Source organism: Zeus faber (assembly GCF_960531495.2).
Source record: "Zeus faber genome assembly, chromosome: 16".
NCBI lineage: Eukaryota > Metazoa > Chordata > Actinopteri > Zeiformes > Zeidae > Zeus > Zeus faber.
This window is the reverse complement of record NC_137202.1, coordinates 22,966,923-22,985,574: the sequence shown is the minus strand read 5'-3', so window position 1 is coordinate 22,985,574 and position 18,652 is coordinate 22,966,923. Positions and strand designations below refer to the sequence as shown.

The following is an 18,652-nucleotide window of genomic DNA, read 5'->3' as shown; positions in this document are numbered from 1 at the left end:
ATGCAGAGACTGTCACCCCTGCCTCCTCTACTGCTACTACTCTGCTGCTACTGCTCAGGAACCGAGGCTAACCGCGTCTACGTTCATCCCTTCAACCTCTTTGCGGCTGACAATGTCAGCTGCGAGACCCTGCAGACCAAGGTGGCCAAGCCCCTGGGGACGGTCCCCGTGGCGGCCCTGGATAACAGCGTCCTGACGCCTGACACCAGGGGACTTTCAGGCGGGGACCCCGGCCGGCAAAATATAACCCAGAGAACGGCCGTTCTGGCCGAGCTGTCGAACACTCTGGGCATGAGGATGTACCAGGCTCTCAGTGCCAAGCAGGGCACCACCAACACCCTCCTCTCCCCGGTCAACACCTACGGCTCCCTCGTCATGTTCTACCTAGGCGCCTCCAAGAAGACCGCAAACTCTTACCAGGTATTTGGCTTTTTCATTTTGAAACAAGTGTTGGTGAGTCGCCATTTTCAGTCAAATGCATTGAGTGCCTTATTCAGAAATGAGGGTACATTCCAAGTAGGCTTTAGAACAAACATTACCATTAAGTGAACCATTCTAATCCTCAACAATCTTCTCCTCTTCCAGCTTCTCTTGGGCCTGAAAAGGGAGAGTGACAGAGAGGACTGTGTGTCACTAATAGACGGTCACAAGGTCCTAAAGACGCTCCAGAGCATCAACTCTCTGGTGGACCATGGACCGAAAGACAATATCGTCACTCAGGTGTGGGCCTTCACTCGCCAGGACGGCCACCTGTCGGAGGACTTCATTCAAGGAACGCAGGACTTCTCAGATACGTCATTTACCCGCGCCGTGAACTTTGCCGCATCCCAGGAGGCCGAGAAGCTGGTGAACAGCTTTGTAGAGAAGACATCTGAGGGGAAGGTGAAAGACGTCTTCAAAGACCTGAGCCACAGTGCCGACCTACAGTTCATGAGCTCCTTCATCTTTCAAGGTCTAACAAAATGCCCCTTTCTCAACTTTCGACTAAATGCAAACTCTAACCCTAGTAACACATACAAGAGGCCTTAATGTGCTGCTAACTTGGCTGTACCTTCCCAGGTAACTGGAAGACAGCCTTCCAACCAGAGAAGACTTCCCTGCAGGAGTTCCATGTAAATGACAACACTACAGTGATGGTTCCATTGATGACCCACACGGGTCAGTACCACTATTTCAATGACAAGGTAAGGTTTTGCTTGGTACATCTAGATTTTGTCCTGGAATTGGAATTGGATTACACAAGTTAATTTTTGTAACCTACTAAGTTCCTTAGGATTTATGCTTATTATGTCACATTGAAGGTGAGGCGATGCACTGTTGTGAAGCTGTCTCTGAGCAAGTACTCCTATATGCTGCTTGTCCTGCCCAACCAAGGAATCAATCTGAAAGACATTGAAGTAAAACTTCTCTCCAGCGTCATCTCCAGTTGGCACCAGAACCTCACAGAAGGGTGAGTTCTCTCACTTAAAACCCTAAGCATCAACATTTGGGCCAATTGCATTGGATCTGAACCACAGCAGCAAGTTCTTTACCATGCACATTCCTACATCCACCCAATCACCATTAGCAGTGACTTGTGGGTGGACAATAAGCGTGTGCTCCAATTATCGCTCTCAACTCTCAAACAGTGCATTTAAATGGGCCTCCATGCTAGGCTCTTACCCACCTCCACCTGCATCGATCTGCTTTAATGTGCATGTGGGCAGATTGTTCTACTACTATGTTTGTGTTCGGTACATACCTATTACCTACTGTAGGCAGTGCAGAAAAGCATATATTTTGTAGACAGAAGCAAAGTCATACTGTCATCACGTACATGTATCAATAAATTCCGTAATTGTGCTGTAGTTGTTATGATGCTATGACTGTAAAAAAGCAATACAATCACCAAACGGTAAAATCATATCATGACCTTGACTAACATTCATTTGAAATTTCTTTCTGAACGGCCCTTCTTAAGAATTCCAGGCTTCCAAAATGCATCTTACAAGATATTGCTTTTTATTGTTTTTTTCATGCATTACATACAACGGTTAATGTAGCAAAATGACTCATACGGGTGATCAGGTCTTGCACCCCTCTGACACGGGATATTTTTCGATAATGACCGGCTGGCTGATCAATATTCCACTTATTACATGGCTACTCACCAAATAAAAGTGACATAGCTAGCACTGCGTGAAACTTGGGACGTGAATCCAGACGCAGACATGGTTTTCCGTGTAAGCAGTCATTCAGTAATAACTAACCGCTTATTACTGCTATTGGCCAATCAGAATCGATAATTCAACAGAGCTGTGCAATAAATTGCATTGTTTTAGTCGACAAATAACAACTTCAATGACCCTGTACAGTATCAGCAGCTATAGACTTCATTTTAGGTCGTGGAGGGCCAGAGAACATAGAACGTCGGCAACGTTTCCTGTTTCGTTTCGAGACTCTTAAACCCTCTCTCTCCTCCCCGTCGCTCTGTTTTACTGTCTAACCCAAACAGTCTGTTGGAGCTATCCCTCCCCAAGTTCTCCATGTCGTCCGTCGCTGACCTGCGAGAGCTGCTGAAGAACATGGCGGACGAGGTGGAGACCCAACTGCTGGGCTCCCAGGCCGAGTTTGACCGCCTTAGCAACACCCAACCCTTCAGGATAGATAAGGTGAGGTCGACGAGGACATCATAGAAACTTACATCTGTGTGTGAGTCTAAACACATTTTTGCCCCCCCCCCCAAAGGTATTCAACAAGGTGTCGTTTGAGATGTCGGAGGGAGGGACAGACCCCCAGGACACAAACCAGGAAGCGGGAATACCTCTCAAGCTCTCCATCAACCGGCCGTTCTTCTTTTCCGTGACAGAGGGGGATTCCAACGCCATCCTAATGCTGGGAAAGGTCACCAATCCCTCGCTCTAATGTTCCGGAGACTAACAGCAGATTACGGCCACTTCGACGCGAAGAGTCACCCACCACAACAAAAAGCCATTTCAAACGTGAAAATCTTGAATATCTTCATGTCAAACCCCGCCCGAGCTATCGATAGAAAATGAAGAAGTGAAGCCCGACCTCGCTCATGGAATGAGATATCGTTACCTGCATCAGTGTTCTGTTAGTCTTTCACCCTCTGCGTGAACTCTCTTCAAACAAACCGGCGGCGTTCAGATGGAGCGGAAGCGATTCTGAACCGCCGGTCAGTATTTATCTAAACGGGTGGGAAATAAGGGTTCACGATGCGGAGTGAATTAGGTTTGTTGAGGTAGGCCTGCTCTGTAAGGCCAACCGCGGCAGTGTTCTGTCCAGTATGTGACGTAGAGTAGATGCAATAGACGCGATTTTCTATGTTGAATGACTGATACTTTGTATATTGTGTGAACAAAGAGTTTATGTTTGTTTGGTTACGATTTTTAATTGCTGAAATAAAGCATTGGTTTCTCAATATAGTCACGAGTCCTGCGCTGTATTACTCATTGTTACTCGGAAACCCATGGATCTGACCCGGAGTAGACGTGGGCGCAAATGCTAAATTTACACTTCTCAGCGTTGGTGGAATATGACTTGAGAAAGATTTTAAAATAAATGAATAAATACATTTTCAGATTATTTGGTATCTTAAATACAGTGGGGCAAAAAAGTATTTAGTCAGCCACCAATTGTGCAAGTTCTCCCACTTAAAAAGATGAGAGAGGCCTGTAATTTTCATCATATGTACACTTCGACTATGAGAGACAGAATGGGGGGAACGAATCCAGGAAATCACATTGTAGGATTTTTAATGAATTAATTGGTAAATTCCTCGGTTAAATAAGTATTTGGTCACCTACAAACAAGCAAGAGTTCTGGCTTTCACAGACCTGGAACTTTTTCTGTAAGAGGCTCCTCTGTCCTCCACTCCTTACCTGTATTAATGGCACCTGTTTGAACTTGTTATCAGTATAAAAGACAGCCAAGTGGTTGAGATTCTCCAACCACACAGAAACAACAGGGGAAGCGTGATTGATATATTATTCACAAGGGAGCTCTGGAGTCCACCTTTGTGAGGACAAACCTTTGTTTGCATGGCTTTTTGGAGACCCTCGCACTGTGGAACACCTGATAAGATTATGGGGTGTCTCTTATGAGCATTTCTTTTCTCTCTTTCAGCTGATCTCACCCATCACATTCACTATAACATGTTTATTATTAATAATAAAAAAAATACCCTGTTTCAGTCCTGAGGGTCTAGCTTTGAGCATTACTGTAAAAAGTTTGTATTTATGTTCTTCAACTGGTTGGTTAAATAAGACACTTAAACACACTGGTCACATGTTAAAATATGTAAATAATAACTGAGGCTTTCCATGGCCGTTACATAACACCATCCCATGTGGTAAACTCATATTTCGTGATGTTTGTCAATGTTAATAATGTTCTGTTAATATTAGCATATTGCATATAGCATAAATATGGCACAGTCTAGTAACCCCTCCCCCCCATGGAACCAACTCTCACGAGCCCATTACAGCACAAAAATACCCAAACGTTGCACTCTCATTTATTACCAGGTCAGTTGTGTTGACATCATTTTACAACTTCCCCCCCCATTTATTTTAATATAAAAATGTACGTCCTTCACAGCCCTTGGCTATGATATTTACAATGCATCCTATACAACATAACGTTAAACAAATATGGTCTGTTTAACTAATAGTAGACTTTGACATTCTCTTTTCAACAAATAGGCCTGTATTAGGAAAAACATTTTGAGGTAATGGAAAAGAAGGCTCTTTACTGAACAGCACGGCGTCCGTTGTGTGAATGATCTGCTCTCTATATGATCTTGACGGTACCAGAATAACCCCAAATCAGCTTGAAAAACTCATCACTTAAAATAAATTAATGATCTTTCTAAGCACCGAACATGTGCATCAAGAAAATTACATTTTCCCCCGTTTAATTAGGAGTTAATATATTATATTCATTATTCATAATAGGAGTTTTCTTTTGTTTTTCTTTGTCCAAAGCATGGAAGCCAGAGGTGGGTGTAGATTTTCTGGTCACGGATGCCGCGTGTCGAAGGGGTTTTTGTAGCTACCCAAAAGCCCGCTGGCTCTACTGGTTCTGTTCAGCCAGCTCCCGCGCCTCCTGAACCAGCTCCGTCAGGGTGGAGAACATGGAGATCTCAGCCGGCCGCAGACCCATCTTCTGGATCTGAGGGGACGGGTGAGAGGTGGGAGTGGACGCAAGTCCTCATGGTGAAAAAGGACATACTGCATCCAAATGGATATGGCAGCTTCACCACTTCCAGTGGTTTCATATGATCGGAAATGTAATAAAGATATTTAGTGCAGTGATGAATTGCGGTTGTATTCTTCAACACAGAATCTTTTGATTTACCTGCATGTTAATTGTATACATACCTAGACATTATCGTGTATATTACCCAGTGATAACAGTGATAGCCCTACTACCCACGTGATGGCTGAATCTTTGGATACCTGTTCTCCCAGGTACTCCACGTCCAGGGTCAGCTGCAGCCGGATCTTGCCGTCGTCCGTTGGCCCGCCGTTGGTCCCCGTGGTCGTGGTGGCGGAGGCTCCTTTCCGGGCCTGCTTCAGCCTCTTCAGGCTCTCCTCCATCTTCCTGACGGAGCTCAGCACCTCGGAGAGGGTCTCATAGTACCTGCACGGGGAGGGAGGGAGGGAGAGAGGGAAAGAGAGAGAGAGACAACAGAAGTAAAAATCTTCTGCGCATTCATTGTTTTTGTAGATGCATTTCTTCTTTTATTATATTCAAATAAATTGACTCATTCTAAAAATGCACCTGAAAGGAATATACAATGTTCAAATTCTAATGTTAAATGTTGATATATAATTATTTTTAAGAATAATAATAATAATAATAATAATAATAAATAAATATAGCTTCAGGCAGCAATAAGAGGGGTTTAGTCGTGTTATGTAGGCATTACAGTTTTCCGGGTTCTGTGAAACGCAGCACGAGTAACAATGTTCAGAGTTTACAGTGAACGCTGCATCGGCTCCTCCAGTCTGTCTGTATGAACAAGTGTAAATACTACGCGAAGCAACCAGGTCTACACAGCCTGGGCTTATACAGAATAACATTGGTTTATGATGTGACAAAGCTCCCTGCTCTACAAACTAATAAAGGCATGCCCACGTTCTTCAACTTCCGGGTCATTTGCAATGGATTTTCATTCATTCCTGCTATAAATGTAGAACGATGTGGATAAAATGCAGCACAAGTGTCTGAAAGGGCCTGAGTCCAACGAGAGCTCAACCTACTGGCTGGACCCCTAGTTTGATTTTGTATTATATATAAAAAAAAAATAATAATAATTATATATATATATATATATATATATATATATATAATTTCTAATAACAAAAAATAGTGTTGTAATTTGTTACAACAATATATATTTTTTATAAATCATATTTCCATTGATTTTTCACAAATCACATCACGATTGAAAATACAATCTTCATAGAAATTGCAGTATCATTTTGTGTTATAGTGTGAATGTATTTTTGTACATTTTTGTCTCTTCCCCTGCTCTGGCTTTCCTTTTTTTTGTGAGGCCACTGAATAAGCTGCTTATTATAATCTTATTAACGCTGATTCATTTTCCTCACGGTTTAGCGGTATCGGTAAAAGCCTTTCTTACTTCTGAATGAAGGTCGTCGGAAGCGTGAAAACTGTTCTGGATTCGTGCAAACGTGTGTTACTTGCATTCAAGATCAACTGTATGACACTGAATCTGGAGGGGGATTTTATTTTTTATTTTTCACCCGAATATACAAGATAAGTTCGAGAAGGTAACGAGAAGTAATGGATGGAAATCACTGTGACCGGGGGCTGAGCCGCTTAACAAGTTTTCCGTCGTTGTTTCTGTGCGTGTGTGTGTGTGTGTGTGTGTGTGTGTGTGTGTGTGGCCCCACCTCTGCGTGCAGTCGGACAGCGTAGCCCGCAGCCAGTCCTGTGCCGTGGAGGGCGTGACCAGCCCCGTGGAGTCGCTCAGCAGCTGATGCAGCGGACGCAAGGCGTTGTCCATGTACGCCGACGCGCGCACTGGCACTTCCTGTCCGGGAGGAAGCATCAGACATCGAGACGGAGAAAATTTCATTCTGACATGTGTGTCGACTGTATTTAATCTGCATCTTCTCGCAAAATGATTGTGGGAAAAATAAAAGCTAGCACATTTTAGCAAACATCTCTTTAATGCTTTGCCGTTATGCATGCGTCATCGAGGTTCCGTTTTGCTCTTTATAATACGAGGGGTGGCGAAAGAGCGAGCGGCACCCACCTTGTTAGTCCTGCGGTAGAGGCGCGGCACCTCGGAAGCGCTCTTCAGGAAGCGGCAGCAGCGTTCCGTCAGATGCTGCGTCATTCTGCCGTTGAGGGCGGGGATGCTGGCGGACAGACAGGCCCTGGAGTCCGCCAGCCCATCTAGGGGTAAGAAAAATTGGAGGTTCAATCTGCACTTGGAAATGTCGAAATTCCTGGATTCTAGTTAGGAGAGTTAGGGGGGGTCAAACAAAAAGTTCAATTGTTTTAAACCGTGGTTGTTACCTTCCACGACTGTGAAATTTTTGAAGCTGATGGCCTCGAGTCTCTGTCGGACTATTTCTGTCAAGTCTGGAATCTATAAGACAGCGACAGGGAGATAAAGGTCAAAGAAAGACGAGATAGAGATAGTTTTATACAGTATATATGTGTGTGTGTGTGTGTGTGTGCCTATACCTGCTCTTGCAGCTTTTGGACGTCGGCCGCGATGTAAACCAGCTGTTTGGTGGAGAGGGAGGAGGGACTCCCGCTCTCGCTGCCCGCCTCGTCCAATGAGGTCCGGCTGGAGGTGGAGGAGGCGGAGCTCGGCAGCGGCCTGACCGGCTCCTTCGCCGCCGCCTCGGGGGCCAGAGTCTTGGTCAGCACCTGTGGAGGACACCCACCAATGCGTTCAATTCCTTTACGTGATTGGTGCAACTTTGCAGGGTCGGGGGGGGGGGGGGGGGTTCCGTAGGACGTCTCTCAGTGGAGCGCATAATGACAATTCATTTGGATGGTGCTGCCCCGGAACAGACGGTCGGGTTTAAAAAGCAGCGCGGTCTACCTCGTGGAGGAACCTGGAGTAGCGCGAGTAGAGCTGCAGCGTGAGCTTCCAGAAGCGATGGGCCAGAGGGGATAGGTAGACGCCATCCGCCCAGCACCTCATCAGGGAGGACCACAGCACCTCCGAAACCTGGAGGTTGTACAAGCTGTCCGCTGCAGGGAGGGGATGGGATGGGATGGGAGGGGAGGGGAGAAGAGGGGAGGGGAAGGGGAGAGGAGGGGGGAGACGCACAGTTACTACAGGGAGGCAGACTCGGTCCTAATGCTGTGTGTTTTACCGGAAAAATGAAAATAAACAGAGTGAACTTCCTACCAGGAGCAGCCACTAGTCCATCACACATGGAGTTCTCTAAACTCCCTGCAATCTCCTTGTACCTAAGATAGATAGATAGATAGATAGATAGATAGATAGATAGATAGATAGATAGATAGATAGATAGATAGATAGATAGATAGATAGATAGATAATATACAATAACTAATTAAAATATCTGACAGTGAACCAGAAAAATTCACCTAGAAAAAAATGGTAATGTACAATAAAGTTAATGATGAACATTAAATATAAGCTTGAAAATCTGGGGGAAAAAAAAGAAAAGAAAAGAAATACATTAAAAGAAAAGAAAACAAACTTTAAAATGTAAAAAGTAAACAGAATGTCCGCAGTACAGCTCCAAAATGAACAGTAAACGTACACCACCGTATCAACAGATTCACTTTCTGGAAGTTGTGCAATTTGTGCAATCTTGTTACGCTATCAAAACAGTAACAGTAAACTACATCAACACAAAAAAACTGCACTGGAAGGTTTTGTACTTTCCACAGGGAGGTGGGCGACTGCGTTGTGAAATGTACAGGAGTACGACGACATGGACCGGGTACACGGTGTTGACAAATAGAGTCCAAGCTCACCGTGTCCACCTGCCCTGGTGTCCCGTCAAAGACTAAGCGCTGGGTTTTTCCACTGTTGTATTTGTATTTGGATAGCACTCGTCATTTTTCTTTTCAACAATGCCACAAAACAGTATGCAGGGTTCATTCAAGCATTACACAACCAAATTCAAGGACTTTCAAGTACATTTAAGCACTATTTTATTTAATTTTCAAGGACTTTACGCAAAACAAATAAAATACATTTTCAATGTGATCTTTATTCATTAAAATATAGTATAATCTTAGTCTCATCATTTATTACTTATATTAGTTGATTTATTTTACATTGTAATCTACTATTATAAGTAATATATAATAAATACTGTATATAATTTCCAACCGCAGTTTCATGATGTGTACGTTGTCCACTGGGTTAGGGATGAATAAGGCGTATCCCGCATCTAAATTGGTTATTTTGGGTGTACTATCATTATTATTATGATTATTATTGTTGTACCGTAATTGAAAGTAGACGGGCAGGTTCCACTTGTTGTGGAAGCTGGTGTACGAGGGGTGAACTCGCAGCCTCTTGACGCTGGCCTGAGAGCTGCACTGGCGTTCGAACCGCCGCACGAAATCCACGCTCACGCTGTAGCGCTGGAACGCGGGGAGACACAAAGACGACAAAGACACAAGCACTTTGTAGCAGTGCCACGCCAAACAGTGTTGGTCCTTGTAATGCTAATGCATGTAATGTAATGTAACACACACACACACACACACACACACACACACACACACACACACACACACACACACACACACACACACACACACACACACACACACACACACACACACACACACACACCGACTACCTCGTAGAATAAATCTGGGTTTCCAGGGTTGAAGACGAAGGCCATCCGTTCCTCCACCCCGCGGATCATCTCAGGCCACACGGAGTTCACCAGGAAATCGTAGCCAGGCACCACGTCGGCTCTGTCGCTGTGTCAACGCACAAAGAGGATTTCAAATGAGGTGACGGACGGGAGGCATCGACCTGCTGACTGAACCAGGGCTACGAGTCAGAGTTGGAAGCAGTTTTTTTATTTTTTATTATTGTTTATTATTATTATTTTTTCATCATCTTCATCTGCCAGGTACGTTTACATACACAAGGAATTGTTCTGGTGAGGTTTGGTGCGTTTCACGGCAGAGGATTAGCATAACAGTCTAAAAAAATGGGAGGATAAAATATCAATAAAATTAAAAAAAAAGGAAGTACAAAAATTGTGTACAAAAAAAAAAGAAAAAAAAATAAAATATATATATATACACATACATACACATATACATACATACGTACATATGTACATACATACGTACATATGTACATACTGTATATATACACATACATTTACATATATAAATACATACTTACACACACACACACACATTGAAGAACTTAGCTCATATATATATATATATATATATATATATATATATATATACACACACATATACATACACACACACACACGTGTGTGTATATATATATATATATATATATATATATATATATATATATATATATATATATATATACACATACATACACACACATACATACACACATATACACACATATATACATATCTGTATATATATATATATATATATATACATACACATATATATACACATACACATACACGTATACACACACACACACACACACACACACACACACACACACACACACACACACACACACACACACACACACACACACACACACACACGCACGCACACACACTTCAATAGCCTTCAATAACAATAGCCTTTAAAAATGGGACCTCAGTTCTCATCCTGACAGTAATACCTGGATACAGCCCCCCCGGTCACCTCTCTCAGCAGTCTGCAGTGATGAGGAACGAACTCCAGCAGCTGAGCGTACGTGAGCTGGAGGCCGTTGGGGTTCGCCTTCACCTGCTCTTCCACGATCACCTGCACAGAACAATAAGAGGAAAGCAGATGTGGAGAGGAGGGGAGAAGAGGAGGAGAGAAGGAGAGGAGGGGAGGAGGGGACCACAGTTGATTGACTTGCAGGCAGTGTGTTGAAGAGAACTTGATGACACACTCTATTCTCAGGTTAAAATGCATTCTCAGTGAAGACCGGGTCATTAGGCCGGCTTCATTCCTGCACATCTGTCATAACACTCATGAGCGGGGACTTTGGAGAGTTCATTAAAACCCGTAAGACCCGTATAACATTTTGCATAAAATCATGGCACACTTACCAAATCATTTCCAGACACTAAAATGAATCGATGTAAAAAGGGGAATCCTTGTTCCATTAGAAGATATATGGAAGCTATACAGGAGATATATACAGTATATGTACTGTATACTGTACATCTATTAATAATCTAAAGTGTGTATTTCCAACCATGCTGGATTTAAATTTACATTTCGCAATACTGGAAAACATTGACAATTTGAATAATAAAACCAGGGGGAATATCACAGGTTTTCAATGTTTCCAAGGACTTTTCAAGCACTTCAGCACAAAAGGGGCTATTTCCGAGGTGCTCCCAGCACTCAAATATCTGAGGCCGAAATCCAAGCACTTCAACCGCCCCAAGGACACGATAAGAGCCCTGTGGGGGGGACCAGACGCTTTAGAGGAGGTGCTGGAACCCAGCCGGTTACCTGGTCCATGTAGGGTTTCACCAGCACCTGTCCCACCAAGGCCTCGGCATCCCGGGTCTTGTCTATGGTGGCGTACGTCCTCAGGCAGTGGCGCACCATGTCTAGATTTGAGGTCTGCAGTCCCTGGATCAGCAGGCCTTCCAGAGACTGCTGCAGCATGGAGGTGATGCCGGCGATACGCTGGGAGAGGGCAGAATGAGGATTTCGAATTTGAATGGCTCAGATCCTCGGACACCTGCTCCGTCCTGGAAATAGACGAGTGAAAGGTGCACGGTGGAACGCTACGACCCCCGGTACATGTAGACTATTTGACTCGTGTGTCCTGAAGGAGAGATACAAGTGGGTGAGTTAAAAGGAAAACATGGGATTTTTCCAAGGATTTGGTGTAAATTCCATCATGATTTTTTATTTATTTTGTCTTAATTTTTATATGTTTGACTTTTCTTGTTTGGCCTATTTCAGCTAGCTTCAAAAATGTTTTTTTTCCCTCAGACTTTTTTTTATTTTTTATTTTCTATGCTAATCGTAGAAAATCCAAAAATCGCAATGACAACTTCCTAGTACATGTAAGTGCACCTGGCGGAATAATCATTCTGATTCTGATTTGTGTACATTCGGTGTTCTGCACCCACTTGATTCAAGCACTGAAAAGCGACCAAATCAGAGCTAAAATCAATCGGCAAAAGAGAAGTCACCTTGCTTATAGACAATGACAGTCACTGAAAAAGTGGAACATCTTCTACTTGATGCTCAATTTCGCCTTTCAAGCAACAAAATAGAAGATAAAATAAATAAATAAATAAATAAATAGAGCGATAGATAGATAGATAGATAGATAGATAGATAGATAGATAGATAGATAGATAGATAGGTAGATAAATAAATAAATGGAGGCCCTTAAGTTTTCGAAGAGGCCTTTCACTGGAAGATGTCACTTTCAATTCACACTAAGACAATTTTATACTTCTATCAGTTAGAAAAGTTGGAAATGAAAAACAAAAATAGACTTCTGCCATGACATTAGCCTCTATATATCGTTCATTGATAAGCTTATTATTCGGTGTATGTGTATTATAGGGTGGGACTTCCTTAATACTGAGACGCAACAAAATCAAGAATTACTATCACCCCACACACGGTGTATCATGTTGTATACATGCCAATGATAAAACTTTGAATAGCTCCTGTCGATTTCATTTGTTAAATAATAATGTGCCTTTTTAGGTAGGTTTTAAGGGAAGGTAAGAGTGTAAAAACATCATTTTGGTCGGATGCACTAAGAGGGATGGATGATTGATTGATACACTGCTGGAATAGCTGGCTGGGTGACCACACTTACAGGTCTGACTTTGTCCAGCAGGGGCATGCCTTTGCTCTGGACGGCATGGAACTGCAGCTGATTGAACTCGGTTGCGATTCTTTCAAGAATCTGACCTGCTAACAGTGGACTGGAGACACAGACACAAAGTCATTACAGTTATACTGTGGTTAACTTGATATAACGTGGTATTTACGGTACTCTGCGGTCAGTGCCACCGGGGTCAGTCTGCGGGGTTTAATTCTGGCGTCACAAGACAAAATTCAAGACTTTCAAGCACAATTCTTTCTTTTTCAAGGACTTCATGCAAAACAACGACATACAATACAATTTTAGACTCATTGTCTATTATATATATTAGTATATTTCTTATCCATATTTATATTATTTATCTCATTGTCATCTACTATTATAAGTATATATTATATCTATCTGTTTCCAACCATGCTGGATTAAATTTACACTTCCCTGGTATCATCTATGTCGTAAAAGCGATTCTGGGAACATTTTATTACATTACGATTCGAATAACAAAACCAGACGGAATATCACAATTCAATGATCGCGTTTTTTTCGATGACTTTTCACTTCAGCACAAAAGGGGCTATTTTCAAGGTAATCCAGCGGTTAAAATTCTGAGGACAGAATTCAAGCACTTCAAGCACCACAAGGCGCTGGTTTCGTATAATGCGACGTATAAATAAATTAGTTGAAGGCATCAGAATTTGATTTTTAAATCAATCGACTAATGGACGTCGTTCAAATTAATGTCTGCCAAGTTGTAAAATACATCTTCTTTTGAACACCATCCTTTTTCACTCCGGCGAAAAGAGCCATCTGGGTTTTCCGTGCACACTCAGTCCCCACCTGCTGACCTCCAGGGAGCTGGAGTCTTTGGGGTTCTGTGAGTGGAGGATCTTCTCAATCTTCTCCACCGAGCGCACCACCTGGATGAGCCTTAGCAGACACACCTGGGGGAGACATTACATGACGTGAGGCCAAAGGGAATTTAACTTCAAAAAACCTCCATAAAGTCCAGATATAGTCTGTTTTGTTTGATCTAAATGCCAATGCTCCCCTCATCAAAGGCAGTAAAAAGACAGACATTAATAATACATTGAAAACAAGAGCAAGACAGCCAAACCTTTTTCTTCTGCAGGTCATCCTGTTTGGACAGCTGGTTGTCTATAGCCTGAATCACCTCACTCACACAGGAACGAAGGCTCTAGAATAGTCATGGAATCAACAAAAACAAATATGTCCCAGATGACAGGCATAGACATACACACGAAAGAAAACAGCCCAAATACATACCATCACCTCCTCCCTTAATTGTCCCAAGGGCACGGCGAGCTGATTGAGGGCCTTGTCCATCCCAACCTAAGAAAAGAAAAGAGAGCGCAAATCGAGGGTGTTGAGATACCCACGGTCTGCTTTCCAGATTAAAAAAAAAAACAAAAACAAAAAAACAAAAACAAGAAGAGAACCACAAGCTTAAAAGGCCTCCGCGGTCGCCACTCGCCAGGTTGGTGGAGAGGTTGACAAAGTCGGCGTAGTCCTTATTGATGAGCTCCACCATCGCCGTCTTCAGCAGCTTGTAGTAGAGCTCCAGATCCTCCCTCATCTCCTCCAGCTGGACCTGCTTGCGACACTCCGCCACAAACTGATCCACGTCAAAGTCATCCTGAGGGGGTAGAGGGTGCGGTGGGGTGGGAGACAAGCAATCAACACAGAGTCTGCGGGACGTTCACAGGTACCAGAACAAAGTTCTCAACGTGGGGTCGCTCAGGGGTGCCCGGGTGCCAAAATGCAAAATACATCAACTTTAAGACAATTATATTTATTCATTATTCAACACTAAGATCACTGATGAATGTACAGTGAACGACAGCAGCAGAACACATACTTAACCGTGCATATGATTAGCATCACTTTGTTGAGGAGGGACAGAACACTATTATAAATAATATTATATTCTATTTTTCTAGTTTATTTGAATTATCTTGCCTCCTTTTGTGCTTTCATGTATTTTACATTCTGTGCATTATGATCTGTTGAGTCTGAAGCACTTTTAAGCGAGAACCTTTTAGCCTTTTATTAACTGTCTCATGTGTTTGTTTTTCTTTTATCAATTTTATAATACAAAGCACGTTGACCTGAAATGTATGTAAGGCAAATAAAATGAATTATTATTAATATTAATAGTAGTATAAGTTGTAGTAGCAGTAGTAGTAGCAGTATTAGTATCAGTAGTAGTAGTAGTAGTACTAGTAATAGTAGTAGTATAGCAGTAGCAGTAGTAGTAGTAGTAGTAATAGCAGTAGTATCAGAAGTAATAGTAATAGCATTAGTAGTAGTAGTAGTATTAGTAGTTGCAGTATTATTATTATTATTATTATTAGTAGTAGTGGTAGTAGTTGTAATAGTAGTCGTAGTAATAGTAGCAGCATTAGTATCAGTAGTAGTAGTAGTAGTAGTATAGCAGTAGTAGTAGTAGTAGTAGTAGTAGTAGTATAGCAGTAGTAGTAGTAATAGTAATAGTAGCATCAGAAGTAATAGTCATAGTATTAGTAGTAGTATTAGTAGTAGCAGTATTATTATTATTAGTTGTAGTAGTAGTAGTAGCAGCAGCAGTAATAGTAGTAGTAGGAGTAATAGTAGTAGCAGTAGTAGTAGTAGTCGTAGTAGTAGTAGTAGTAGTTATATAAGTAGTAGTAGTAGTAGTAGTAGTTATATAAGTAGTAGTAGTAGTAGTAGTAGTAGTAGCCGTAGTAGTTATATAAGTAGTAGTAGTAGTATTAGCAGTAGTAAGAGTAGAATCCTAAATCCTCTCAAATTGAGGGAGCTTGATATGAACCCGGTTTACTATCACCGAGCTCGGAGACATGAACGTGATGAATAATAATAATAATAATAACAGAGAAACTAAATAAACTCACTTTCATAAAAACGTCTTTGTCGAAGCACAAAGAATCTGGTCCTTTCGGTAAATTCATCTTGGATTCCGAACAGTTATCTCTTTTTGCTTAAGTGTCAAAAGACACGAAGTAAAACGAGAGCCAGGATGTCCGATCCCACTTCCGCAAACATGGCCAGGCTCACCGAGGAGGAAGTGACGTGGTCTCCCTAACTCTTCCGCGCCCCCTATCCGTCGCCAAGGGCAGAGCTTCTTTATGTAAGTTCCACTGCACTGATGCAACCGCATCAAATCTCAGCAGAAATGAAAAGTGGTAAAGTATTGTAATGACCCTGGACGGAGCTTTGTTAACATTTGAAAACAAATATGTATCCTTTTCACTTTATGGCATTTCTAATAAAGCTACAGTAAGTCAAGTAAGGATACACAGTTTATCAAAAGTATATAGAAGAAGAAGAAGAAGAAGAAGAAGAAGAAGAAGAAGAAGAAGAAGAAGAAGAAGAAGAAGAAGAAGAAGAAGAAGAAGAAGAAGAAGAAGAAGAAGAAGAAGAATCTTTAATTGTCACGCAACAAACCACACTACAACACATGCATACACACACACACACATGCACACGCTTTGGACGGTGGCCAGTGAAATGAGGCCTCTGCATTTGACCCATCCTGGCTTGTCCTTCCTCCGGGGGACAGCCAGGAGCAGTGGGCAGCATTCGTCGACGCGCCCGGGGATAAAAGCCGATGTCCTTCTTCCATCACTGTATCTCAATGTGACGTCAAGCCGAAAAATTTGATATTAAATAAGGGGCAGCCCACAAAACAAATAGCAGACAAACAATTCACTTGGGTTCGGCTGTAAGGAAAAAGGGAAGCAAAGATACGGGAGAAATATGAGGTAGGGGCAGAATCCAAAAATACCAATCGGCAATCAGGACTCAGGCGCTCCATAATAAAGTGCAGACATCATAGTGGATTGTTCAATATTTGTTCTTTTCAATATAGAATAGAGAACATATACACCGATTAGCCACAACATTAATATCACTGACAGGTGAAGTGAATAACATTGCTCATCTCATTCCAATGGCTCCTGTCAAGGGGTGGGACGTATGAGGCAGCAAGTGAACAGTCAGTTGTTGAAGTTGATGTGTTGGAAGCAGGAAAAATGGGCAAGCGTAAGGATCTGAGCCACTTTGACAAGGACCAAACTGTGATGTCTAGACAACTGGGTCAGAGCATCTCCAAAACGCCAGGTATTGTGGGGTGTTCCCAGTATATCTATCTATCTATCTATCTATCTATCTATCTATCTATCTATCTATCTATCTATCTGTCTATCTGTCTATCTATCTATCTATCTATCTATCTATCTATCTATCTATCTATCTATCTATCTATCTATCTATCTATCTATCTATCTATCTATCTATCTATCTATCTATCTATCTATCTATCTATCTATCTATCTATCTATCTGTCTGTCTGTCTGTCTGTCTGTCTGTCTGTCTGTCTATCTATCTATCTAACTATCTATCAAACTATCGAAATATCTGTCTAAATTGCTATATTTATGACAGTGTATATTGAATTTTCCCACCAGTAAGAGCATGGACGGGAGTGGGGGTACTTAAAGATGTCTGGTCTGATCAAATTCAGTTGGATTTCACATTCACTGAAATTCACATATGCTATTGGTGGAGCCAATAGCATATGTGATGGTGTTTCAGTGTAAAAATGGATCTTACACTCCTGAGATGGAAAGGAAATATGGGGGACCTTTGCTGATGTTTAGGGACCTTGATGTATCACCGTTGGCAACAACAGACTGAGTTCTTCCAGAGATACGAATCAAGTTCGAAGCAGAATCTTGCTCACTAATGGAAAGTTATTAAATAGAGTGCTATTGTCAACCGTAAAAGTCCTATTTCAGACCAACAGAGTGGACCATAATTCTTGTATGTTAGGATGTCACCCAAAAGAATCAACCATTCATTCCAGTGGTTATTTTGTACTATGGCCCGGTGCACTGCAGTAAAAGGTGAGAAATTAAAAAGGGACACCTTTCAGGTGGAGGAGGGAGGTTGCACACACACTGACATACACCTCCAACCAGGTTTGACTGGATATTGGTTTAGACACACACACACACACACACACACACACACACACACACACACACACACACACACACACACACACACACACACACACACACACACACACACACACATTCTTGTATTGGTATCAAAGCGAGGACGCCTTAAATACACATACTCTAGTAAGTGTAGTGAGCACCCATGTTTCAACGCACTTATAAACCAAAAAATTGTTAATTCGGAGATAACTCTGGTGCACATATCCTTACATAGAGGGTACACACAAACACACACATACACACACACACACACACACACACACACACACACACACACACACACACACACACATATACATACATATGTAATTTGCTTATACATTTTTCGCTCATATTTTGTTGTTTCTTTCTTTCTCATTTAATATTGGAATATAATTAGGTTAATGACAGCTATAGGAATTAACAAGCTTGAATATCTTGCATATTTTCCATATCTTGTTTGTATATGTTTAATATATCTGTATACTTTACCACATAATTTATTTTATGTAAAAAGAATGTATGTACATTGGCACCGGCACCAAGAGAAATCAATCCTTTCTGCATCTTGCACTTTATAACTTGCACTTTATGATTTATAAAGATT

General features: G+C 41.9%; 2 protein-coding genes across 2 annotated transcripts; one reads left to right on the top strand and one right to left on the bottom strand.

Moving 5' to 3' along the window:
• Window positions 1-2,904, top strand: agt (angiotensinogen; the record flags this gene model as incomplete). Its single annotated transcript, XM_080016222.1, has 6 exons — window positions 1-420; window positions 586-952; window positions 1,060-1,184; window positions 1,302-1,450; window positions 2,495-2,651; window positions 2,728-2,904. The coding sequence occupies 6 exons, from the start codon at window positions 1-3 to the stop codon at window positions 2,902-2,904; spliced, it is 1,395 nt and encodes a 464-aa protein (XP_079872348.1).
• Window positions 2,905-4,292: 1,388 nt separating this feature from the next.
• Window positions 4,293-16,075, bottom strand: cog2 (component of oligomeric golgi complex 2). Its single transcript, XM_080017223.1, has 18 exons — window positions 15,937-16,075; window positions 14,520-14,681; window positions 14,312-14,377; window positions 14,142-14,222; window positions 13,865-13,968; window positions 13,019-13,127; window positions 11,680-11,859; window positions 10,850-10,974; window positions 9,846-9,972; window positions 9,485-9,624; window positions 8,408-8,469; window positions 8,096-8,247; window positions 7,729-7,917; window positions 7,558-7,630; window positions 7,292-7,434; window positions 6,927-7,066; window positions 5,463-5,646; window positions 4,293-5,175 (listed from the first exon to the last, which is right to left on the bottom strand). The coding sequence occupies exons 1-18, from the start codon at window positions 15,991-15,993 to the stop codon at window positions 5,077-5,079; spliced, it is 2,193 nt and encodes a 730-aa protein (XP_079873349.1). The 5' UTR covers window positions 15,994-16,075; the 3' UTR covers window positions 4,293-5,076.
• Window positions 16,076-18,652: the final 2,577 nt, after the last annotated feature.

Excerpts from the sequence above, each read along its gene's own strand:
- cog2 (XM_080017223.1), bottom strand. The coding sequence starts at position 15,993 with ATGAATTTACCGAAAGGACCAGATTCTTTGTGCTTCGACAAAGACGTT. Across the intron at positions 10,975-11,679 it reads TGAAACCCTACATGGACCAG|GTGATCGTGGAAGAGCAGGT; the intron begins GTAACCGGCTGG and ends TGTTCTGTGCAG. Across the intron at positions 9,973-10,849 it reads ACCGGGGGGGCTGTATCCAG|CGACAGAGCCGACGTGGTGC; the intron begins GTATTACTGTCA and ends GCGTTGACACAG.